The sequence below is a fragment of the Scyliorhinus canicula genome, chromosome 8 (assembly GCF_902713615.1).
Source record: "Scyliorhinus canicula chromosome 8, sScyCan1.1, whole genome shotgun sequence".
NCBI classification, from domain to species: Eukaryota; Metazoa; Chordata; class Chondrichthyes; order Carcharhiniformes; family Scyliorhinidae; genus Scyliorhinus; species Scyliorhinus canicula.
This window is the reverse complement of record NC_052153.1, coordinates 55,507,662-55,533,842: the sequence shown is the minus strand read 5'-3', so window position 1 is coordinate 55,533,842 and position 26,181 is coordinate 55,507,662. Positions and strand designations below refer to the sequence as shown.

At 50.2% G+C, this 26,181-nt stretch overlaps 1 protein-coding gene across 1 annotated transcript in view; it reads left to right on the top strand.

Moving 5' to 3' along the window:
- Positions 1 to 26,181, top strand: part of hacd4 (3-hydroxyacyl-CoA dehydratase 4) — a 95,661-nt gene that overhangs the window by 30,053 nt on the left and 39,427 nt on the right. The window contains exon 2 of the mRNA XM_038804630.1: positions 22,672 to 22,778. Coding sequence (XP_038660558.1) covers positions 22,672 to 22,778 — 107 coding nt within the window. The remainder of the gene's footprint in view (positions 1 to 22,671; positions 22,779 to 26,181) is intronic.

Below are 26,181 nucleotides of genomic sequence, written 5' to 3'. Positions count from 1 at the left end.
TAGCCAAAAGGCCGATAAATGGTACAGCAACTTCAGCGAGGTGCAGATGCATTGGTTGAACTCAAACATTCAGCAGTTGCTGACTATGTTGGGCTGCTCCACCATTACCTTTGTGTAAGCAGCATCATGCTGTCTGCTCCTCCATTAAAATGCATTGAATGGAGGTACAAACTAAGGTTGCCATAGAAAGACAAGTCTTGCCACTTACTTTCTAAGTACCCTTTTTCCCCTTTATTCTTTTATGAGATGTGGGCATCACTGGCTAGGTCAACATTTATTGCACATCAGACCTTGAGAAGATGGTGGTCAGCCATCTTCACAGAATCACAGAATTTACAGTGCGGGAGGAGGCCATTCGGCCCATCGAGTCTGCACCAGCCCTTGGAAAGAGCACTCTACCTCCACCCTATCCCTGTAACCCACCTAACCATTTTGGTCACTAAGGGCAATTTGGCATGGCCAATCCACCTAACCTGCCCATCTTTGGACTGTGGGAGGAAACCGGAGCACCCGGAGGAAACCCATGCAGACACGGGGAGAACGTGCAAACTCCACACAGACAATGACCCAAGGCAGGAATCGACCTGGGACCCTGGAGCTGTAAAGTAACTGTGCTAACCAGTAGCGCAGTGGTTAGCGTTGCAGCCTCACGGTGCCGAGGTCCCAGGTTCAATCCTGGCTCTGGGTCTCTGTCCGTGTGGAGTTTGCGCATTCTCCCCGTGTTTGCATGGGTCTTGCCCAGCCAACCCAAAGATGTGCAGGGTAGGTTGATTGACCACGCTAAATTTCTCCTTAATTGGAAAAATGAATTGAGTACTCTAAACGTATCTTTTTTTAAAACTGTGTTAACTACTGTGCCACTGTGCTGCCCCTTGTTGAACCACTTCAGGTCACATGGGGTAGATAGACTATAAATGCTGTCAGGAAGGGAGTGTCAGGACTTTAACCACAGTTATTAATGTTACAACTGTTAATTACTGCCAATCTACCCGTCTGACATTGGGGCCGGGATTCTTCGAGCCCGCGTTGGGTTGGAGAATCACCGGGGAGGCGCCCGAATCCCGCCACACCGCTCCGATACCGGGCCGCCAATTCTCCGCTGACTGGAGAATCACTGCCAATCGCGTTGGTACAGTCGCTGCGGCGCCGGTCAAGGGCCATTGAAAGTGGCCCCCACAGTGATTCTGTGCGCCCGATGGGCCGAGTGCCTGCCGAGTCCCGCTGGCGTCGTTTGCGTATGGTCCTACTCGGCGGACCTCGGCGTTCTGGCTGCGGGGACCATCCTGGTTGGGGGGGGGGGAAGCTGACTCCAGGGTGGGGCCTCAAAGTAGGCCAGGCCCATGATCGGGGGCAACTGACCGGCGGGCGCACCGTGTTCCTCCGTGCTGGGCCCCTGTAGGGCTGCGCCATGTTGCCTGCGGGCCGCACGGAGATGGCCACGGCGCGCATACGCAGACCTGCACTGGTCGTGGCTCGCATGCACGGACCCGTGGCGGGCTGGCTTTCGGCAACGGAACAGCGCACAGCACTCCAGCGTCGTTCTAGCCCCCGAGGATGGGGAGAATGACTGGGCCTGGAGGCCCATTGACGCCAGCGTCGCTCGCGCCGGTTTTGACGCCGGCGTCAACACTTGGCCGGATTTCGGAGAATCCTGGCCTGGATATTTATTATTAGAAATTTAGAACCTCATTCTTTCAGGTTTCTATTGTTGTCAGAGATCTAAAGATTGTAAAAGCTAACATTAAAATGTTTATTTTCCTTTTCCATTCAACTCTTTTTTTCTATTGATCATAATTCAGTCTTTCTCTTTAATTTCCTTTGTGTACCAGATTTTACATTGAATTCAGGCTCTCTAATTTGCCTTCCTTCTCAGTCACTGCACTGTTCATTTCTCACGCAAATGAACACATTCACGCAAACCCACGCAAACACGGGGAGAATGAGCAAACTCCGCACGGACAGTGACCCAGAGCCGGGATCGAACCTGTAACCTTGGCACCATGAGGCAGCAAGGCTAACCCCCTGTGCCACCGTGCTGCCCTATCAATCCTCCAATCTTATTGGTTAAGGAAATTGGTTAAGGCCACATTCCGGCGCCTGTCCGGGGAGGCTGGTACGGGAATCGAACAGTGCTGCTGGCCTGCTTGGTCTGCTTTAAAAGCCAGCGATTTAGCCGAGTGAGCTAAACCAGCCCCTAACCTACCTATGTTGTTATTGGGTCCATATCAAAGTTGTCTACCTTCACCTCATTCTCTGTATCCTTTAATATATTTGTCACTTGCATGTGCTTATCTAACTTTGTCTTAAATAGTACATTCACTCAGCTTCAATAGCTGTAGAAACACATCAGTGATTTGAAAAACCATGCGAGCAGTGCACACCACCAACTATGATAACTCCACATGTTAATTCAGCATCTAAATTCTGAAGTATGGCTGCTTTTTGAAACTAAAACTTAAAAAATTAAGATCAGAAAGTCTAAGGCGTAAACGTCACTGCACCGTAGAGGTAATCCTTGCAGCTAGTATGATGTACTGATAAGAAAGTAGTCTCGGACGTTGGTCTGATATAACTTGCTAGAATTCAATGTCTTGTCAGATTTTGGACATGATTCTTCAGAAACGTGACAGTTTTGGTATTTTCTGACATTGGCCAGGATTCTCCGTTCAGGAGTCTAAGTGCTCCCGCCAGTGGAGAATTGGGACTGGTCCCCACTGACACAGGGAGCCATTCCCAGGTACCTGGAAAAAAAACATTTTCAAATCAGATTTTCTGTGCCATTCTATGGCATGCCAGAATCTGAACTGCAACTGAGAGGAGAGGGACCTAATCTCTTGGACAGGCCCCGCACTTGAGATCGGAGTGCACTTTTTAAAGGGCGCTCCAGTCTCCATTAGCTGCTGCAGCCACACCATAAGACCATACGACATAGGAGCAGAATTAGACCGCTCGGCCCATTGAGCCCCACCCCCCACACACACACACCCTGGATCGCAGGCAGGAAACCTCATCACCCTTGTTGCTGGCAAGGCCCCCCTCAGAACCCCCTTCTGGCCCCCTCCCATGCTCCGCTTTCAACCCACTTCACCCCCCAGACCTCCTTCAGCACCCCCCTCATTCCACCCCTTTCAGCCTCACCCCTTCACCGTGCCAACCTGGTGCCTTTGCATTCTGAGGGGTGGTAAGGTGGTAAGTACCCTCCCTACAGTTGCAACAAGGATGCCGATGGGGGTCCTTTCTGAGAGGAGAGGATCCTTTGGTTGTTCCTCCCATCTGCAGCCTTTAAAACAGCCACTCACTGTGTAAAAGTTAAAGCTTTCCCATAATATAGTGCTAACGTGCTCATGTGTAAACCTATATAATGTAAACAGTCACTCATTATCTCATAAATACACATCCCTAACAAAAAAGTGATAATGTTCTCATCTGCAACCTTAAATCAGTATGTTAGAAATAAAGTTTTCTCATAATAAAGTGAAAGTGATCCCATCTGTACCCCTAAACCCTTTAGAAAGTCTTGTCAGTATGCCAAGTTTAAAGGTCTGTGGGATGAAGGTGAAAATTATACCATTAAAGTGGTGGAAACCTTTTACGTCATTTTCACATAGTCAATGTCATTGCCTTTTGAAGCATTGAAGGCACTGTGTATGCCTAGGAGACTTTATGCTTTGAACTGGATTATTTACACTGAAATTCACACTCATTTGCCTGTTAAAAGCATTGTGATTGACAGCTCACTGGAACTTCAAAGCGATGAATCAGATTGTTTATTTTTAGAATTCTGCAGGGATCCATTATGTCAGGGTCCAGCTGCAACTGGCCTTTAAATATGAATGATGGAGTCTTTCCAACGTGGCAGTGGCAGAGAGAAGGTCACATGCCCAGCGCATACACTAATGCCATGTGCCCTGTACATCCGTGCTTTGGGCACAAAATCATGGAGGGGAGATTCCTCCATTTTGTAGCTGCCAGCAAGCAAGCAACAGGACTGCATGAAGAACTGAAGATGGATTATTTTGTAATACGGAAGAGAGGGCCAGAGATACAAACAGGCCAGATCTCACAATTTAATCTGCTGGAGAGAGCTTCGCAGGAGAGTTCAGGTCAGGACAAAGCAGTGCTGATGTGAGCAGTATCCCAAGCTCCAGGGCCTCTGGTGAACAACTCATTCAGATGAAATCGGGAATAAAGCAGTATAAAAACGATTTCTTGAGGTATAGCTTTAATTGTGCCAATGCAAACCAGGATGCAAAGCCCATGTGTGCTATATGCAGGGAAGAACTGGCAAATGAAAGTTTAAAACTCTCAAAGACATTTGAAGACATTTGAAGACATCATGGCGAGTTTGAGGACAAGCCTCTTGATTTTTTTTCAAGAATGCACCGAGAACTTAATTCATTGTAAACCTTTTCTGCAGACTCTCCGAAACCGCCACATACTTTCTAACATGTGACGTCATAAATTGGACACAATATTCCAGGAGAAGGCCGAACAAGTATTTTATAAAGGTTCCTTTTTGTACACTATGCCTCTATTTATAAATAGAGGGGGTCCCATTTACCAGAAACTGAACTGGACCAGCCTTACAGGGTGGAATCTTCAATGGCAGTGAGGTTGTTGGTGGCAGAACAGGAAATGCTTCTGCTCTGAACAACACATTAATTAGCCCTGCATTGGTGAGGAGTGCAGCGATTATTGTGGCAGGGCAGCCAGGAAGTCAATGGCCCCAACACGATACTTAAAGGGTCCCCGGACAGGCATTCACTCTCTGCAAGCCAGGAGCATCAATGTGGCTTTCTGAGTAGACAACTGCAGTAAAACCTGCTGGTCCTTACCCGTCGCCACCCCCATCCACCCTGGATAACCTCAACTGCTAACTTCTGTTCAGGAGTGATGCCACACAGAAGACAAAGAAGAGGGGCCCACGGTTCAGCGATGCCTCACCGCAGGCTCTCCACCAGGCTGTTTGGGAAAGGTGGGAGCTCCTCTTTGCCAGGGTGGCAGCAGGAAGCCGTCCTGTCTGATCAAGGCAGCCTGGATGAAAGTCACAGCAGTTAGCCTCCATGGGGCCAACTCCAGAGCCTGGATACAGTACAGGAAGGGGATGAACATTCTGCTACACTCTGCCAGGGTAAGTGGCACCATGTAGTCACTGCAAAATAATGTGCACAGTAGCAAGAGCAGTGTAAGTGTGCGAGGGCAGGGGATTGTCAGACATCCAGTTTGGATTGCAGTCCTCAGCAGAAAGATGTGGACTGAAAGTGTGGGTGCCACTTCATGAGTTTTAGGAGTGTATGCTGCAACCGAGGCGTCATGTCATTAAGGCTCTTGTGGATAATGTGGACCAGGGGCCTGTGAGCCATCTCTGCTGTGAATGTCGGCCAGGCTGTAGACATAGTCGTGAAACTTGAGAATGCCAGTGAGAAGGCCCAGGCATTCCTTCTCGATTTGTGCATACCTTTGTTCAGTGGGCGCCATTGCCCTTGATGCGTAGGCAACTGGTGCCCAGGATGAGGTGTCATCGCGTTGCAGCAGGACCGCACCTATGCTCGCATCTGTCGAGATTTTCGTTTTCCTGTCTGGGTCGAAAAATGCCAATACGGGTGCAGTGGTGAGCTTGGCTTTCAGCTCCAACCACTCTGCCTGATGGGCCGCCTTCCACTCGAAGGCAGTGGACTTCTTCACTAGGTTTCATAGGGCCGTGGTGTGTGAGGCCGTGTTTGGGATGAACTTGCCAGAAAATTGACCATGCCAGGAAGCGCAATACCGCATTCTTGTCTTCCGGGATCTTCATGGCTGCGATGGCCTTGACCTTGTCTGTGTCAGGGCACACGCCCTGCTAAAAGATCTGGTCTCCTAGGAACATGAGTATCACCATGCCACAGCAACATTTGGCCCTGTTCAGCTTCTCACCATTGGTGTGGACACGGTGGAATAGCTGCTGGAGATAGGAACCATGCTCCTCGGATGTCATGGACCATATGATGATGTCGTCCACGTACACATGAACCCCTTCGATGCCCTCCATCATCTGCTCCATGATGCGATGAAATATCTCTGATGCCGAGACGGTGCAGAACGGCATACGGTTATAGCAGTACCTGCCAAACGGTGTGTTGAAGATGCAGAGCCTTCTGCTGGACTCATCCAGCTGGATTTGCCAGAATCCATGTGACGCATCTAACTTTGTGAAAAACCATGCATGTGCCATCTCGGGGCAGCACAGTAGCGTAGTGGTTAGCACAATGGCTTCACAGCTCCAGGGTCCCAGGTTTGATTCCCGGCTTGGGTCACTGTTTGTGCAGAGTCCACACGTTCTCCCCATGTCTGCATGGGTTTCCTCCTTTGGTTTCCTCCCACAGTCCAAAGATGTGCAAGTTAGGTGGATTGGCCATGCTAAATTGCCCTTAGTGTAGGGTGGGGTTGCTGGGTTATGAGGATAGGGTGGAGTTGTGGGCTTGGGTAGGGTGCTCTTTCCAAGAGCAGGTGCAGACTCGATGGGCCGAATGGCCTCCTTCTACACTGTAAATTCTATGATACCTCACTGGTGTGTTCCTCCCGCTTTGGGATGGGGTAGTGTTCACACATTATATTCTGGTTGAGATCCTTGGGATCAATGCAGATGCGCAGACCCCCAGAGGGTTTTTTAACCACCACCATCGAGCTGACCCAGTCAGTTGGTTCAGTTACCTGGGAAATGATCCCCTGCTGCTGCAGCTCCTTGAGCTGTTCCTTCAGGCGCTCCTTCAGCGGAGCTGGGACCCGGTGTGGTGCATGGACCACTGGCTTGGCATCAGGTCGCAGTAAGATCTTGTACCGATATAGCAAAGAGCCCATCCCGTCAAACACGTCTGGATACTGAGCGAGGATGTCGTCAATGCCAGCTTGAAGATCCACGTTGGAGGATGTCGTTGAATGAACCCGCTGCACCAGGTTTAGCATTTTGCAGGCATGTGCGTCGAGTAGGGAAGCCCTGTCCAGTTTGACAATTTCAAACCTTAGCCGTGCATGGGTACTCCGGTTGGAGACGAGTAGATGGCAGGACCCCAGTGTCGTGAAGGCATTACTGTTGTAGTCCAGGAGCTGACAGGTTGCTGGAAATGACCTTAGGGGGCTTCTTGATGTGTTTGAAGTTTGCCTGTGAGAGGAGGTTGGCAGAAGCACCTGTGTCCAGCTTGAACTGGATGGGTCAGCGGTTCCTGCAGTACCGCCTGCTATTCGTCCTCTGAATCCACAGCGAGGATGGACTGAATGCGAGATGAGTTAGGTGTGGCAAGAAGTGTCAGAAGAACCAGTTCCATCAACAGAAGGAGGCATTTGCAATGTTTGAAATCGTCATGACCCCGTGATCGAAAGAAGGCATTGATCTGTTTTTCTTCCAAGGCAATGAATATTTGTTAATCATCAACTTCTTTTCGAACTATCCGGAGGTAATCAAGCTACTCAACTCGAGTTTGAAGGCAGTCATCAAGGCTACAAAGGAGATATTTGCTAGGCATGACATCCCATTCACCGTAATGAGTGACAATGGACCGTGTTTTGATAGGAGCAAATGGACGGAGATCACTAGACAGTACGCCTTTCAGTATGTCACCTCCAACCCATTTCATCCACAGTCCAATGGAAAGGCTGAGAAGGGAGTATATATAGTCAAGAAATTATTTTTAAAAAGCTTGGGATTCCAACAGCGACCCAAACTTTGCTTTGTTAAGCTCCAGAATGACACCACTTGTAACAGGATACTCACCAGCACAATTGTTGATGAATTAGACACCCGGTCCAAGATAGCCTGTTGCCTTGTTGGTTTCCCAACATACTGGTCCAGAAAACCCTCCTGTATACATTCCAGAAATTACTCCTCTATTGTACTGTGACTAATTTGAGTCACCAAATCATATATGCAGATTAAAGTCACCCATAATTACAGATGTTCCTTTATCACATGCATCTCTGATTTCCTGTCTAATGCTATTCCCAACATTACCATTGCACTTTGGTGAACTTTATACCACCCCGACGAATGTTTTTGCCCCTTGGTGTTTCTTAACTCAACCCAGACAGATTCCACATCATCTGTACTAACATATCTCCTCAATATTGTATCAATATCTTCTTTAATCAACAATGCAACTCCACCACCTTTTCCTTCCTGTCTGTGTTTCCTAAAAGAATGAATAGCCTTCAATGTTAGTTCCCATCCGTGGTGACCTTGGAACCATGGGATGGATTCTCTGTTTTCGGGACTATGTCCCCCGCCGTCGTTAAAACTATGGTCTTTTAGGCCAGAAAAACTGGCGTCAAAAGGCCACAGATCCACAGCCTTGCAGGGGATTAGCAGGCAGGTGTCATGGAGCTCACAGCTCCAGCTGCCGATATGGCCCCTCGCACGTGAAATGAAAATGAAAATCACTTATTGTCAGGAGTAGGCTTCAATGAAGTTACTGTGAAAAGCTCCTAGTCGCCACATTCCGGCGCCTGTCCGGGGAGGCTGGTACGGGAATCAAACCGTGCTGCTGGCCTGCTTGGTCTGCTTTAAAAGCCAGCGATTTAGCCCAGTGAGCTAAACCAGCCTGGGTCAGAGGCTGCGTATGCGCTTGCTGGCGGCCTCCAGCAGCCGCAGTGTGCTCCATGGCGGTTTCAAACCGCAGACCTGGACCTCCGAATTGGTGCTCCGATTGGCCCGCCCCCAACTGTGGCGGCCACGGACTGAGTCCGCAGCCGCCACACGGGTATCACGGACGGTGGGACCACATTAGAAAGAGGCTGTCGGGACTTCGGCCGGTTGGAGGCGGAGAATAGCAGGCCTCCAGCAATGGTCGCAGGTGGGGGATACGTGGTGCAGCATATTCCCCGAGTACGCTGCTTTTCGGGGGGGCGAAGAATACCGGAACTGGCATTGGTCTCGATTTTATGGGTGAAACTGGATTCTCCGCCCCGTCGCCGAACGCGATTTCGACATCGGGGTGCGGAGAATCCAGCCCCATGTCTCCGTAATCCCAACTATTTCATATCCTTTTACATCTATCTGCACAACTAATTCATCCATTTTATTTCGAATGCTCCATGTGTTCAGGTACAAAATCTTAAGGCTAGTCCTTTTAACGTTCCTTGTCTCATCTCTCCTATTTTTTAGTGTCATTATCTGATTAAAGTCCTTGAATTTTCTGCCTATCACTTTTCTTATTCCCATTTCTGCCTTTTTCTCTTGTCCTTGATTCCCTGCTCTGAATCCTTATATAGGTTCTCATCCCGCTCAGTCACTATTGAGCTTTCCTTCATTCCTATGTCCCTCAATCCGTCACCCTTTAGCTTGCCCTCGGGTTAGTTTCACCCACCCCCTTATCCGCCATGGCCCCTATCAAGGTTCCTCAAACTTATCCCCAGCAAAATTGTACATTCCACCCTCCGTAACCCTTAAGCTGCCATCCATCATGCTTGGCACTCACTCTATCATCCTTGAGCTTCCCAAAGTTACCCGTGAGCCTCAGGCCTTTGGCCATAACCGTTCTATGATCTTTCCTCTCTCCACAATCATTCCCAACCTACAGTTCTCCGACATCCAAGTTCCCTACATGTTCCCTGCATCTTCTCTCTGCACCCCCCCCCCACCAGAGATCATAGGGTTGCCAAATCCCTCCATTCCGCCCTCCCCAGGTCAGCAGGAACTCTCCTTCGGCACATCCACTCCTCCTTCTCCCAACCTTGCTGGGATCTCAGCTGAATGAGACCAGTGGGTTAGGCAGCAATGCATTTTTTGTAGGAAATATTTTATTGAGGCATTTGTAATTTTCACTATTTAACATGTTGATATTTCGAAAACAACTGCGCAGGTTGACGCACAAAATACCCCCTAAAATAACAACAAACAATAAACCACGTACCCATTTCTCCTGCCCTATCCCCAATACTAAGTATACCAAGTTCCCTGTCCTTATTTAACATTACCATGCCTCCTGTTTTCTTCCCTCCCCTTTTTCCCTTTCCCCCATTACTGCTGACGTTCAGCTTTTGTTCAAGAAATCGATGAACGGCTGCCAACTCCGGGTGAATCCCTGTATTGATCCTCTCAGAGCGAACTTGATTTTCTACAGACTGAGAAACCCTACCATATCGCTGACCCACACTCCTGACTTTGTGGCTCTGAGTCCCTCCATCTCAGCAAGATCCGTCTCCAGGCCACCAGGGAGGAGAAGGCCAGGATATCGGCCTCCCTCCCCCCCTTTGCCCCTGGATCCTCCGACACCCCAAATATTGCCAATTCTGGACTTGGAGTTACCCTACCTTCCAGGACTTCTGACATAACATCTGCAAATCCCTGTCAGAATTCCCTCAGTTTCGGACATGCCCAAAACATATGAACATGGTTGGCTGGGCTACCTCCACATAGTCCACATCTGTCCTCCACCTCCTCAAAGAACCTACTCATCCGGGCTACCGTTATGTGGGCCCTGTGGACTACCTTGAACTGAATCAAGCTGAGTCTAGCACAGGGCGAGGATGCATTTACCCTTTTCAAGGCTTTTTCCAGTTCAGTTTCCATCTCCCCTCCTAGATCCTCTTCCCACTTCCTCTTCACCCCTCTGATAGGGGCCCCTTCCCACTCTAACAATTCCCAGTATATCTACGAAACCTTCCCACTTCCAACCCCTGTTTTTGACAGTACTTTATCCTGTTGTCCCCTCAGGGGGAGGCGAGGAAAGCTTGGGACCTGTCTCCATACAAAGTCCCGCACTTGAAGGTACCGAAACCCATTTCCTCCCGGCAAGTCAAACTCTTCTTCTAATGTCTCCAAGGTTGGGATGCCCTCCTGGATGAATAGATCCCCAAACCTCTCAATCCCTGCCCGCTGCCATATCTTAAAGCCCCCATCCAGCGCCCCCCCCCCCCCCGGACAAACCAGGTGATTGTCACAGATCGGTGACCACACTGATGTCCCCTCCAGTTTCATATGCTGCCTCCATTGCCCCCACACCCTTAGGGCTGCCACCAGCACAGAACCTGTAGAGTACCAAGCCGGCGAGAACGACAGGGGCGCCATCAGTAAAGCCTCCAGACTCGTACCTTTGCAGGATGCTGCCTCCATCCACACCCAGACCCACTCCCTCCCTATCTCACACTATCCACTTCCTGACCATTGACATGTTGGCAGCCCAGTAATAGTTAATAAAGCTCGGGAGAGCCAAGCCCCCTTCTCCGCTGGTCCGTTCCAGGAGTTCCCTCTTTACTCTCGGGGGTTTTACCCTACCATATAAACCTCGAAAGTGCCACATTCGTACTTCTGAAAAAAGCCTTTGGGACAAAAATCAGAGACATTGAAAAAAGAAAAGCAGTCTCGGAAGGACCGTCACCTTCACCGTCTGAACCCTCCCTGCCAGTGTCAATGGGAGCATGTCCCATCTACAGAAATCCCTTCTCATTTGATCCATTGCTTTGCCCAAATTTAGCTTGTGAAGCTGCCCCCCAATCCTTGGCCACCTGAATCCCCAGATACCTGAAACTCCTCCCACACACGTAAAAGGTAACTCCTTCAGTCTCCTTCCCTGCCCCCGTACCTGGATCACGAACATCTCGTTCTTTCCCATATTTAACTTATAGCCTGAAAATCTCCCAAATTCTCCTAATACCATCATGATTTTGGTCATCCCTCCCACGGGGTCCGTGACATAAAGCAACAAATCGTCCGCATAGAGAGAGGCCCTGTGTTCCACCACCACCCCTGCCCCCCCCCACCACCACCACCACCGCACCCCGCCAGGTATTCGCTGCTCTCAGAGCCATTTCTAAGGGTTCTATGGTCATGGCAAACAGTAATGGGGAGAGCGGGCATCCCTGCCTTGTCCCTCGACACAGACTAAAGTATTCTGACTGAACTCAGTTAGTTCGTACATTTGCCACTGGGGCCTGGTACAATAACCAGACCCACTCCACAAATCCCTGCCGAAACACAAACCTGCCTAAAATATCCCATAGATACTTCCACTCCACCCGGTCGAAAGCCTTATCTGCGTCCATGGCAACTACCACCTCAGCCACGCACCCCTCCGCTGGCATCATAATTACTTTAAGAAGCCGTCTAATGTTGGATGTCAGATGCCTGCTCTTTACAAATCCCGTCTGATCCTCCTCAATTATCTCCGGGATGCAATTCTCCATTCGAGTGGCCAGGATCTTTCCCAATAATTTGGCATCTACATTCAAGAGGGAGATTTGCCTGTACGATCCACAGCTCTCCGGATGCTTGTCCACACTTCAGGATGAGAGAAATTGATGCCTGTGATAACGTTGGGGGGAGTACTCCCAACTCCTCGGACTTGTTAAAAGCATTAACCAGTAACCCAGTGAACTTCTTATAATATTTCACTGGGAATCCGTCGGGTCCCGGGGCTTTACCCGATTGCATTGCCCCCAGTCCATCTAACAGCTCCCGAAGCCCAATCGACCCCCCAGGGCCTCTACCAGCTCCTCATTTACCTTTGGGAACTCTAGCCGCCCAAGGAATTGGTTAGGCAGCAATACTACTGTGTTTGGGTGCTGACCATTGAGATGAGAAGATACCTAACCCATCTGTTTAATTCAGGATTTCCAGGGTGTCCCCTTTAATTGGCAAATTGTGCTTACGTTTATAATCCTCCTCCCACTTTGAAGGAATGCACATTTGGAATGACTGTGTTTCAGGTAGACATTTAAAAAATGTGGGGCGCGATTCTCCCAAAACGGGAGAAATCGTAAGGCTGGCGTCAAACCCAGGCTGGTTTGACGCCAGCGCGTCCCTTCCCGACTGGGAACCGATTCTGGTCCCCGGTCGGGGCTAGCAGCCCGACGCCGCAAGCTCCGGCATCACGGGCTTAACGAATTTCGTTAAGCCCGCTTGCCGGAGTTAGCGCCGGCTGACGCGTCATATGACGTCAGCCGCGCATGCGCGGATTGGAAGACTGCGCGGATGACGGCATCGCGTATTTGCGCGAAACCCGCGCATGCGCGGGCCGGGATGCCCCTCAGCCGCCCCGCGAATGGATACTGCGGGGCAGCGGAAGGACAAATAGTGCGCGGGCATCGGGCCCGCTGCCCACGATCGGTGCCCACCGATCGCGGGCCCATGGCACCCTTGGCACGGCCGTGGTACTGCCGTGCCAATCGGTGCCATGGTTATAAAAAGCGAGTTGTTCCCGCCGTTTTTACGAACGGCCAGACCAGGTGTGTTTGCCGTTCGTAAAAACAGCGTAAAGGGCTGGGACTTCGCCCCATCGAACAGCTGTGAATCACTGCCGGCCGTAAAAAAACGGCGGCAGCGATTCGAGTCGGGAGTTGGGCGGGGGGGGGGGGGGGGGGGGGGAGAATAGCGGGAGGGCGGGAAAAATGTCGGGAAGGCCCTCCCGCTATTCTCCGACCCGTCATGGGGGTCGGAGAATTTCGCCCGGTATATGTCAAATTACAGACCCACACCACTACCTTCTCCCCTATCGCCACCCACAATCACCCACCCCCCATTCACCTTGACCCACCCAACATAACCTTTCCTCTCCCCTCTGTTACACTTAACCTTCCCCCTTTATCATTGAGCCCATAACCATCAATCTCCACACATGTTACCATCCCCGTCAGCCTCCCTCCCTCAAACAGCTTTCCTCCCTCCCTCGCTGCCTCAGACGGCCTCCCTCCCTCCCTCAAACAGCCTCCCTCCCTCCCTCAAACAGCCTCCCTCCCTCCCTCCCTCAGTCAGTCTCCCTCCCTCGCTGCCTCAGTCAGCCTCCCTCCCTCTCTGCCTCAGTCAGCCTCCCTCCCTCTCTGCCTCAGTCAGCCTCCCTCCCTCCCTCAAACAGCCTCCCTCCCTCACTGCCTCAGTCAGCCTCCCTCCCTCCCTCCCTCCCTCCCTCGGTCAGCCTCCCTCCCTCTCTGCCTCAGTCAGCCTCCCTCCCTCCCTCCCTCAAACAGCCTCCCTCCCTCCCTCCCTCGGTCAGCCTCCCTCCCTCGCTGCCTCAGTCAGCCTCCCTCCCTCGCTACCTCAGTCGGTCTCCCTCCCTCGCTGCCTCAGTCAGCCTCCCTCCATCGTTGCCTCAAACAGCCTCCTGCCCTCCCTCCCTCAGACAGCCTCCCTCCCTCTCTGCCTCAGTCAGCCTCCCTCCCTCACTGCCTCAGTCAGCCTCCCTCCCTCGCTGCCTCAGTCAGCCTCCCTCCCTCACTGCCTCAGTCAGCCTCCCTCCCTCCCTCCCTCAAACAGCCTCCCTCCCCCGCTGCCTCAGTCAGCCTCCCTCCCTCGCTGCCTCAGTCGGCCTCCTTCCCTCGCTGCCTCGGTCAGCCTCCCTCCCTCGCTGCCTCGGTCAGCCTCCCTCCCTCGCTGCCTCGGTCAGCCTCCCTCCCTCGGTCAGCCTCCCTCCCTCCCTCCCTCAATCAGCCTCCTTCCCTCGCTGCCTCGGTCAGCCTCCCTCCCTCGCTGCCTCGGTCAGTCTCCCTCCCTCGCTGCCTCGGTCAGCCTCCCTCCCTCGCTGCCTCAGACAGCCTCCCTCCCTCTCTGCCTCGGTCAGCCTCCCTCCCTCGGTCAGCCTCCCTCCCTCGCTGCCTCGGTCAGCCTCCCTCCCTCGCTGCCTCGGTCAGCCTCCCTCCCTCGCTGCCTCGGTCAGCCTCCCTCCCTCGGTCAGCCTCCCTCCCTCGCTGCCTCAGTCAGTCTCCCTCCCTCCCTCCCTCGGTCAGCCTCCCTCCCTCGCTGCCTCGGTCAGCCTCCCTCCCTCGCTGCCTCGGTCAGCCTCCCTCCCTCGCTGCCTCGGTCAGTCTCCCTCCCTCGCTGCCTCGGTCAGCCTCCCTCCCTCGCTGCCTCGGTCAGCCTCCCTCCCTCGCTGCCTCGGTCAGCCTCCCTCCCTCGCTGCCTCGGTCAGCCTCCCTCCCTCGCTGCCTCGGTCAGCCTCCCTCCCTCCCTCCCTCGGTCAGCCTCCCTCCCTCGGTCAGCCTCCCTCCCTCGCTGCCTCGGTCAGCCTCCCTCCCTCGCTGCCTCAGACAGTTCTGCTCTATTGTCTTTTGAATGCTGCCGCTGGACCTCAGTCATGGCCTGTCACAGAACAATCCTCCCCAAAAGGAAAAAGCAGGGGCTACTCACTCTAATTCATCGCATGGCCGATGCTTGCCACCCGCACATTGATTCTGTCTACACCTCCCGCTGCCTCAGGAAGGCAGGCAATATTATCAGAGACCTCTCCCACCCAGGCTTTGCCTTCTTCCAGACCCTTCCATCAGGCAGAAGATGCAGAAGTCTGAAGACCCGCACTTCCAGACATAGGAACAGTATCTTCCCCACAACTACTAAACTCCTCAACGACTCCTCCTCGGACTGATCTGTTCCCTGTAAGAACACTATTCATGACGTCCTATGCTGCTCTTGCTCATGTATTTGCTTTGTTTGGCCGTTGTTCCGCACTGTAACCAATCACTGTTTGTCAATGTACCATTCGTCAAATGTACTCTGTCGATTATTCTTTTTTTTTGTCCTCTAAGTTCATACTGTTTACGTTCCCTTGGCCACAGAAAAGTACTTTTCACTGAGCTTCGGTACAAGTGGCAATAGATCAAATGAAATAACTCTAGCAAGTACATGACCTCGCCTGCTGCAAGCAGGTGCATAATTATATGCAGTCATGAATCTGAAGGCACATATTTTCCACTCGCAGAAAACTTAATTTGAAAGGTGCACTTAAATCTGATGAAACTCATGGGCCGAAGACTGGCCTAGGAGAGGTTATGGTTGATCAGTGGGGGGAGGGGGGTGGCTGCGCCCCCCCCGACCAAGCTGGTCACATGTAACATTCGGGGACTGAATGGACCAGTCAAAAAGGCCCGTGTGTTCACGCTCTTGAGGCAACTGAAGGATGTGGCCATGTTGCAGGAGACACATTTGAAGGTGGGGGATCAGATTAGGTTGAGGAAGGGATGGGTTGGACAGGTGTTTCATTCGGGATTAGACTTTAAAACAAGGGGGGTGGCAATCTTGGTTAATAAGCGAGTGGCGTTCGAGGTGGGGAAGACCGAGGCGGATCCAGGGGGTAGATATGTTATGGTTACTGGGAAGCTGGAGGGAATGGCCGTGGTATTGGTAAATATGTATGCCCCAAATTGGGATGATGTTGAGTTTGTCAGACGGGTGCTGGGGAAGATCCCAGACCTATATTCATATCGACTGATTATGGGGGAAGATATCAACACGGTCCTGGATCCGAGGCTGGATTGGTCGAGTTCTAGGTCTGGGAAGGTATCAGCTACGGCAAAGGAACTGCGGGGGTTTATAGAGCGCATGGAGGGGATGGATTTGTAGAGATTTGGAATGTCAAGGAGTAAGGAGTTTTCATTCTACTCCCATGTACATATGGTATATTCCTGGCTAGACTTCTTTGTGTTGGTCAAAACGCTGCTGGCTGAGGTGGTGGATGCTGAATATTCTGCAATTGTGGTGTCAGACCACGACCCACAATGGGTAGACCTGCAAGTCAATAAAGGAAAGGCCCAGCGGCCACAAGGGAGGTTGGATGTGGGGCTGTTGGTGGAGGAGAAGGTGTGCAAGCGGGTGAGGGAGGCCATTCGGGGATATGTAAAGATCAGTGACACAGGTGAGGTTTCAGCGGGGGAGCTGTGGGAGGCACTGAAGGTGGAGATTAGGAGGGAAACTCATCTCAATTCGGGCACATAAGGAGAAGACTGAGCGGGCAGAGTTGGACAGACTGGTAGGCAAAATTTTACAGGTGCACAGGAGGAATGCAGAGTCTCCAGATGATGGGCTTTCTGAAGGAGTGTCAGACACTGCAGCTAGAATTTGGGCTTCTGTCCACAGGTAAGGCGGAGGGACAGCTGAGGAGGGTGAAGGGGGCGGTGTATTAATATGGGGAAAAAGCCAGCAGGATGCTGGTGCACCAGCTGACGAAACAGGAGGAGGCGAGATGTGTTTCGGGAGTTTTACAGTAGATTATATAAATCGGAACCCCCAGTAGGGGAGGAGGGTATGAAGCGATTCCCAGGGGGGTTGGTGTTCCCAAGGATAGATGAGGAGTTGGTGGAGGGTTTGGGAGCCCCAGTTGGGCTTGGGGAGGTTATATGCGAGTTGGGGACAATGCAATCGGGTAAGGCCCTGGGACCTGACGGATACCTTGTTGAGTTTTATAAAATGTTTTCTGGTTTCCTAAGGCTTTTAATGAGTCTAAGGAGCTGGGAGTGCTCCCCCCAATGTTATTGCAGGCATCAATCTCCCTTATTTTGAAGCGGGATAAGGATCCAGAGAGTTTCATATAGACCAATCTCCCCGTTGAATGTGGATGCTAAATTGCTGGCAAAGATCTTGGCCATGCGTGTAGAGGATTGTGTCCTGGAGGTAATAGGCAAGGACCAGAAGGGCCCCTAAATGTGATAATGATGCCTGCAGAGTGGCGTAAGGTTGAGGTGGTGTGGCCATGGATGCAGAGAAGGCCTTTGATCGGGTGAAGTGGAGGTACCTGTGGGATGTCCATAGAGCCTTTGGTAGTGGCGCTGAGGGCATTGAACATTTGACGGGGGATAGTGTGAGGCGGGGGAGGGGGGTGGAGCATAGGGTCTCACTCTATGCAGTCGATTTGCTCCTGTATATAACAGACCCGTTGGGGGGAATCGCAGGAATTATGGGAATACTGGAGGAATTTGGTCGCTTCTCAGGCTGCAAACTAAACATGAGCAAGAGCGAGGTCATTGCGATCCAGGCAAGGGGCCAGGAGAGGAGACTGAGGGAGATGCTGTTCAAAGTGGTGGGAAAGAGTTTTAGGTATCTGGGGATTCAGGTGGCAAGGTACTGGGGTCAGCTTCATAAATTAAATTTGGGCAGGGTGATTGAGCAAATAAAGGGGACTTCTGCAGGTGGGACGTGCTCCCACTGTCATTAGCGGGGAGGGTGCAGACTATGAAAATGCCAGTCCTCTCGAGATTGCTGTTCACGTTTCAGTGTCTTCCAATCTTTATCCCCAAGGCATTTTTTAGGAAAATGAACGCGGTGATCTCGGGTTTTATATGGGCTGGGAAAGCCCCGAGGATGAAGAAGGTCCTTCTTGAGCGGGGACGCGGGGAGGGAGGCCTGGCCCTTCCGAACTTTATTAATTACTACTGGGCGGCTAATATTTCAATGGTTAGGAAGTGGGTAGTGGGGGAGGAGTCAGTGTGGGAGTGGGTAGAGGCGGCGTCTTGTAAAGGCACGAGTCTGGAGGCTCTGTTATCGTCACCTCTGCCGTTCTCGCCAGCTCAGTACTCCACAAGCCCAGTGGTAGTGGCAGCCCTGAAAGTGTGGGGGCAATGGAGGCAGCACATGAGATTGGAGGGGGGGAGTCGGTGTGGTCACCGATCTGTGACAATCGCCGATTCACTCCGAGGGGGCTGGATTGGGGCTTTAGGAGGTGGCAGCGGGCAGGGATTGAGAGATTTGGGGATCTCTTCATTGAGGAGGGTTTCCTGAGCCTGGAAGAGTTAGAGGAGGAGTTTGGGTTTCCGGGTGGGAACGGATTTCGGTACCTGCAGGTACGGGACTTGGTCCGGAGGCAGGTTCCAAGCTTCCCTCGCCTCCCTCTAAGGGGACTACAGGATAAGGTGGGGTTAGGGAGAGGAGGGTCTTGTAAATATATAAGCGATTGATGGAGTGGGAAGGTGACGAGGAAGTGGAACGAAGCGTTGGGTGAGGAGATGGAAGTCGGGCTATGGGAGAAGGCCCTGAAAAGAATCAGTGCAATCTCATCGTGTGCCAGGCTTAGCCTGATCCAGTACAAAGTGGTCCACAGGGCTCATATGACTGTGGCCCGGATGAGTAGGTTTTTTGAGGAGGTGGAGGACAGCTGTGGGAGGTGCGGGGGAAGTCCGGTGAATCATGTTTGGGCATGTCCAAAGCTGTGGGGACTTTGTCAGGGATTCGCAGATGTCATGTCAGCGGTCCTGAGGGCGGCATGTGGTGCTGGGACTACGGCGCTGAGGACCCGGGTTCGTGTCCCGGCCTTGGGTCACCGTCTGCGTGGAGTTTGCACATTCTCTCCATGTCTGCGTGGGTTTCACCCCCACAACCCAAAGATGTGCAGGTTAGGTAGATTGGCCACACATAATTGTCCCTTAATTGGAAAAAATGAATTGGGTACTCTAAATTTATTTTTAAAAATATCAGAGGTAGAAGGGAGGGTGACTCCGAGTCCAGAGGTGGCAATATTTGGAGTGTCGGAAGATACGGCAGCCCAGGAGGGAGAAAGGCTGACGTTTTGGCCTTTGCCTCCCTGGTGGCCTAGAGATGGATTTTGCTGGAATGGAGGGACTCAGAGCCTCCAAAGTCAGGGATGTGGGTCAGTGACATGGCAGAGTTTCTCAGGCTAGAGAAGATTAAGTTCGCTTTAAAGGGTTCAATACAGGGGTTCGCTCGGAGGTGGCAGCCATTCATCGAAAACTGACCGTCAGCAGAAGGTGGGGCGGGGGAGCTGGTGGGGGAAGGGGAGGCATGGAAGTGGAGAATAAGGGCAAGGAATCTAATAATTGGGTAGCTAGAAGTTAGGGCGGGGGGACGTTTGGTATGTTACTGTGGTGTTTTTGCGTGTGTTATTTAGAATGTTAATATGTTAAAATGTTAAAATTCTAAATGCCTCAATAAAATGTTTCTAAAAATAATCTGATGATACTGCCTTTTAATGAGCACACATGAAATGCTGATGTATGCAAAGGGACTTCCTGATGCTTGCTGCCTTCAAACTTCTGAGAACTTAATCCCTTAGTTAAATCCCACCATCAGGAAGAGCCATGCCCGAGAGTGACAGTCTCCGGGCTATCACAACAGCCAGAGCTGCACATGGGGAAGGGGGCCGACGCCCTTGCTTTCGCTTCCCTAATCGCACGCCAGAGAATCCTGATCGGCTGCCGATCAGCAGCACCACCCACAGCTGCAGACTGGCTGGAAGACCTGCCGAAATTTCTCCATCTGGAGAAGGCCAAGTACACCAGAGTCGGGGGGAAGGCTTCCTCAAAGCATGGGGACAATTCGTCGGCCTGTTCCAAGAGCTGTTTGAGGCCAACAGCAACTAGGGAAAGAGGGAAGAGGGAAAGACGGGAGAGAACAGACAAAAACATACAACGCTAAGAGGTACAAAAGGGGAAGGGAGGAGGAAATGAGGAGGAAATCTAGGGGAACCACAGGAAGAAGCATGGAAGGGGGGCGGGGGGGGGAGGGGGGGGGGAGGGGGGGGGGGGGGGAGAGGGGACAGAAAGCCCTCCTCCCCGAACCCACAAGGCCTGCAACAAAAAACACAGAAGGAAGGGGGGGAGGAAAAGTGGGGGAAGTACAAGAGCTCAGTGATAGAACACCCAGAGTGGAAGAGTGGGATACCAAGGAGGGGTCAGGGAGGGGGAGGTAGGGAGAGGGGAATGGGGGTGGCGAGAAGATATACCAAGAAAGATTGTACGTACATAAGAAATGTATAAAATGAAAATATTGGATGCAAAAGTTTCACCATGTAAAATTGAAATGCCAATAAAAATACTTTTTTTTAAAAAAAGGAAGCTGACTTTGCCTCCTTAAATATTAAGTTCCCCCACCCACCAAGCTTCCTGGTCCTGGCAGCTCAAGGTTCCACCCCATAAATATTATGGCCAGAAGAGCAGGTCAGAGGCTGTGAATAATGAGGCGAGTAACTCCCCTCCTGACTCGCCAAAGCCTGTCCACCATTTACGAGGCACATGTCAGGAGTGTGATGGAATACTGCCTATTTGCCTGGGTGAGTGCAGCTCCAACAGTATTCAAGAAGCTCACCACCATCCAGGACAAAGCTGCTCGCTTGATTGGCACTCCAGCCACCACCTTAAACATTCACTCCCTCCATCACCAACGCACAGTGGCAGCAGTTTGTATCCATTTACAAGATGAACTGCAACAACTCACCAAGACTCCTTCAACAGCACCTTCCAAACCCGCAAGCACTACCACACAGTAGGACAAGGGCATGGGAACACCACCACCTTCAAGTTCTCTTCCAAACGAAACACCATCCTGACTTGGAAATATAATGCTGTTCCTTCATTGTCACTGGGAACTCACTCCATAAAAGCAACATTAACTTATCATTCAATTTGTCTTTTAGGATCTAGCTTGATCTAATGTGTTTAGAGTACGCATGCCACTAGAAAGTCATGTAGTGTACATTTTGCGACACCTCTAAACAATGTGCATGTGTACGAACTGAATTACACCCTCAAAAATGAATGACTGGTGTGCAATGGTGACTCTTTGAGAGAAGCAGCAATTTTCATTTTCCACTTGTTCTTAAACTGTTATGAAATGTATTCATGCTGCCACAGGTATGTAGTTGTAAGAAATCAACTTGCAGCTTTGAGCTCACTCGAATGTGGCACAGGAATTAAATAATTACCCTCTTAGGCCCTCGCAGGAGAATGATAGTCCAGATGGGAAAGTGTGTCAAAATCAGACTCCTTTAGGCAGTCAGAGATCAAAACTATCTTCAAGTATTGGACTCTAGGCATACAGAGATCCTGAACACACATAAAGCTTAGAATGCAATGAAAACACATTGCTATTTGAGCAAAGCACAACTCACTACATAATACAAATCATCAATTGAGAATCATCAAAAACCTATTACAGGATTTATTGTGTTTTGACTGAATGGAATTTTTTTTGGATAGGAAATGTGTTTCACAAAACCTTTGTTGGAACTTCAATTATTTACTTTTTAAGCATAATAGGGAAAACATGATACAATTTGACCGGCTTCCAATTCTCATTAATGTCTTCAATGCACTGTTTTATTCCTTTGGGTTTTCTTTTTCATTGTTATTTGCTGTTTGTTGTTATCACCATGGAAACTACAACAGGTGCCAACTAAAAGCGCAGACACAATCTGTGTGGAGATTTATTGCAAGAGTAGCCTACAATTGACTGATCTCGCGTTTCTGGAATTCTTATAAACAGAGGAAAATAAGGTGAAGTTGAAGGATGAGCCATTTGCTCCACTTAAGGAGTCTTTGGATTTATAACCAAGCGCCCAGGAATTCACATTACAATCTGGAATACCATTTGATCACTCCTATTCTAATTAGATGTGGACAGTCAGTACTTTTGGCTGACTCATTGGGTCAGTGATCCAAAGTGACAGTATTAGAAAAGTGTCAAGACCGTTACAATTGTAGAGAGAGGCATGTGGTTTGAAGTGGCATTTGTGAGTATATAAATGGCTGAAACAATTCCATTCTTTTAATTGAAGCCTGGTGGCAGTCCCTATCATGAGGCCAAAAAGTGACAAAAATGTAAATGATAATTAAAAAAGACATCAAGAGAAATCAACATCAATGTTTTTAGGTCTTTTTTATCAGAACCACAGAAAACTAACGGTGCAGAAGGAGGCCATTCAGCCCATCATATCTCCGCCGGCCAAAAACAGGGAATAAAGAAACTAGCCGCTCATTTTAATCCCATTTTCCAGCACCTGGTCCGTAGCCTTGCAGGTTACAGCACCATTTATTACTGTGAAAGAATCATTTAACTCCCTCAAATGTTATATTGCCCTAATTGTTATCTGCCAGCATGAAGAAGCATCACCTAACCTTCACTGCTCTATTCTCCAGTTAGATTTTGCTAAGCGAGTCAATAATGCCCATTTTAAAAGCAGCTTGAAACTGGTTTTATTTTCTTTTTCACAGATATAAGTTGAAGACCTTGTACCTTTTCACGTACAATCTGATACAGTTCTGTGGATACTCCTGGATTTCTACAAACATAACTGCCAGGTTCTTAACATTTGGTGAAGGTAAGGACTGTCTTACTATATGTGCCCGCCAGGGTTTTCTCACATCGAATATTGGGGATGCTTCCTGCAGAGTTTGCTTTCTGCAGAGGCCATTTACTGAAAGCAAATGTATTCTCATACATTCTTCAAACATAAGGCTTCAGACACTACATTAGGCTCAAGAATCTGCGCTGTCATGATTGGCCTGCACAGACTCATTTGATTGCCCTGTTTGATATGCCATGCAGTTGGGTGTTCTATCCGTGCAGGAAGTCTTTGGACGCGATTCAGTGGATAAAAGTTAAACGTCCGCTTTTGGGCATGTTTTGCAGGGTGTTTCTCAGCGGCTACAGCGCTAAAATTCACCCCGCTATACATTGGCTCATTGCTGTTTTTTTGGGCCAGGGCCACACTTTAGTTGATTTCCTGCTGAGATCAGGGCACCATTTTGAATGGTAGCCCTGATCTCAACACGACCCCCCCCCCCCCCCCCCCCCCCTTCCCCCCTTTCAGCACCCACCCTCACTTTTTGTACCTGCCTCCATACCTCCGTAATCTTGTCGAGGCCCCTGGGAACGTCTCCCCCCCCCCCCCCAATGCTGCCGTTATGCCTGGTCCACATTTGGGGAAACCAGCACCCTGGCAAGGTCTCACAGATGTGGCCGTTGACTCCCCAGGGACTTGTGAATGAACTGAATTGTTCATTTAAATATGCAGATTTGAATCTCGCCCAGTGAGGACGATATCTGGACTGCTTCAGGCAGAGCAAATCGGGTGACTCGCCATCGGCCCGGTGCGGATCCCGATTTGAGACCCTCGTGCGATTCACCCGTTGAGCCCGGATCCGCGCCGGGTACAACGTTGTCGCTGAATCGCGCCTGTTGTCACAATGCCCTGTGACATCAACCCACTCATGCTTGGGGTGAACTTTCCCAATGCTGGACATAGTGCTTCGGATACCTGTCAGTACATTGTGAAACTTCTGCTCTTCCTCAATGATATATCCTCTTCATCAGTAGCCTGCCGGTTACACCATTTGTGCGCAGCTGAGTAGAGCATGAAGATGGCTGTGCCCTCAGAGGTGAAATGTCTATGCTGTTCTCTTGCTAAGCCAAAAAGTCCAACTATCTATCAACTGGTCCCACCAATGTGTGAATATCTGAGCTGGTAGATGGTAAGCTGGAGTCATGTGATGGTGGACCCTGAGAAGAAATCATCCCCTTTGAAGATTCATCATTGGCAAGTCCGTGGAGGCCTGTTGCATGGAAGTCCTAGCGTAGTTAAAAAAATATTAGTACTGGCAAGGTAAGAATGTTACAACGTATCATGATGAAGATGATCAGCTTTCACTGACTGCTAAAATCAAGTCTACATGACTGAGTGCTGTATGACATGTGAGATTCACCTGTATAACTTCCTTTTGGTGGCAGTGTCACAATTGGCCATTGGGCCCCTTGTTGAGCTGTAAGTTGATTGTATGAATTATATTTGATTCTGGCATCAGGTTACTGGCAGGTCCCCATCTCTCCATCCCCGATGAATAGGGACAGCAATAACCACCATTGCTTTCTCCTCCGTGAAATCTATGGATGCCCCTCCTCTTTAGATCTATCCTCTCTAGTGTCCTGTACTCTTTTCTCCTGTGATATAGGAAAGTGAATTTAATGTCACGCGCTCACCTGATCGATGCCTTTGGTGAAGATGTCTATCAAGGAGAGACCAATTGACGTAAGGATCAGGGTGAATTCCTGTGGCGGATTGATATGGTTATGTGAGGAAGTTCACGGAAAAAGGATTGCTGTGCTTGTAAAGTCATTAGATGTGAGAAGTGAAGTGTTGGAGTAAAGTGAGGGGGTGTGATGATGTGCACATCAGCATGTAGGTGGATATGTGAATCTGTTCACCTTCCCTGACCTGGATAGGTTATTAAGAGCTTGCAGCACTGAATCTAGGATTGTGGCAAAGTGCTCCTGATGCTGAATTCCTGGGACATCTCCAGTTACATAGGAACAAAGAGAAGTGCAGAATGCAATGCATCCTTCTTGATGGCTTTGATGCAACTGAGGAGGAGAAGGGCCTGTTGGCATCTGGCAGGCTCCAGGGAACAGCCTTACCTTGAGGAATATGGGCCAATGGGGCCTCATAAAGACCCAGAAGCTGAGGAGGAGAGACCAATTTGATGGAGACATTTGTTGTGACCCAGGATATTCTGAAGACGCTTCCCATATATGGAGATGAATGAGAGACAGTGCCGAAGACACCTTCAGTTGTCAAAGGATGTGATGACTCACATCTGCCACATTGTTCGAGAGGCTTTTGCCACAGGGACTGGGAGGCCACCTATTGCCAGTGGCTCAAAAGGTGAACACCACACTCAACTTCTTTGGAAGAGGATCATTCCAGACCTCCACTGGGACTCTCTGTGGAAAATTGCATTCCTCCACCCTCAAAATGTGTAAGGCCCTTTTCAATTCCAGTTTTCCCCAGGTGAAGCCAGTCAGGCTGCCGAAGCAATGAGACCTACAGCAAGCTGCAGATTCCTACATTCAGACAATGCTCGGCACAACATCGAGGGCCGAAGGGCCTGTTCTGTGCTGTACTGATCTATGTTCTATGTGCAGGGTGCCATCGACGTACACACATGTGGCCTTAAGAGCTCATTGGCAGCAGCCAGTAAGATTTATCAAGAGCAAAAGCTTCCACTATCTCAATGTGCATCTGGCCTGTGACCACTGAAAGCCGATTATGCAGGTTTATGTGAGGTACCTGGAAGCTGGTATGTTTTGAGTCATTCGCACAATTGACAAACACCTATAACATCACATGGCCATAGCTGTCTAGCAGAAATTTCAAGAGTCAGCAAGTGCAAGCTAAGCTCATTGCTGTGCATCATGCAGGTGGAGAGTGTGAACTATTATAGGGGTAATGTTTAGCCCTGAATACGGTCACGACATCACGCTGCAGGCCACCATGAATACCTAAGGTTCTTGATTATTACTTGAACTGTAACCAAAACCCAAACCTGACAAACATTATATTGGCTTTGTTCATGTAGTTTCTGTGCACATGCAGGCGGCTGACTGAGTTGAAATTGAATGAGACACCCAAATTGGGAGATACTTGAGGACAGGGTTGGAGGTGTTGATCTGTTACACAGGTATGACCTTGGAATTGCATCACAAAAGAGATCCATTCACTCCCTGAGACTTTGAGGCAAAAAGAAAAATATGTTCCACTCATGTGCAAAGTATTTACAGTTAGTGAGCACCTGTGGCACCATTGCACTCTCAGTACTTCTTAGTTTTTCTGACCTTACAGCTATGCTTCTTACATCCCTGACATCCACAGCAGAAGTGGAGGCTGCCTGCTGACTCAAGCTGAGGAGGGTGAACCTGATCCATAGCAGGAGACCGATATCAGGCCG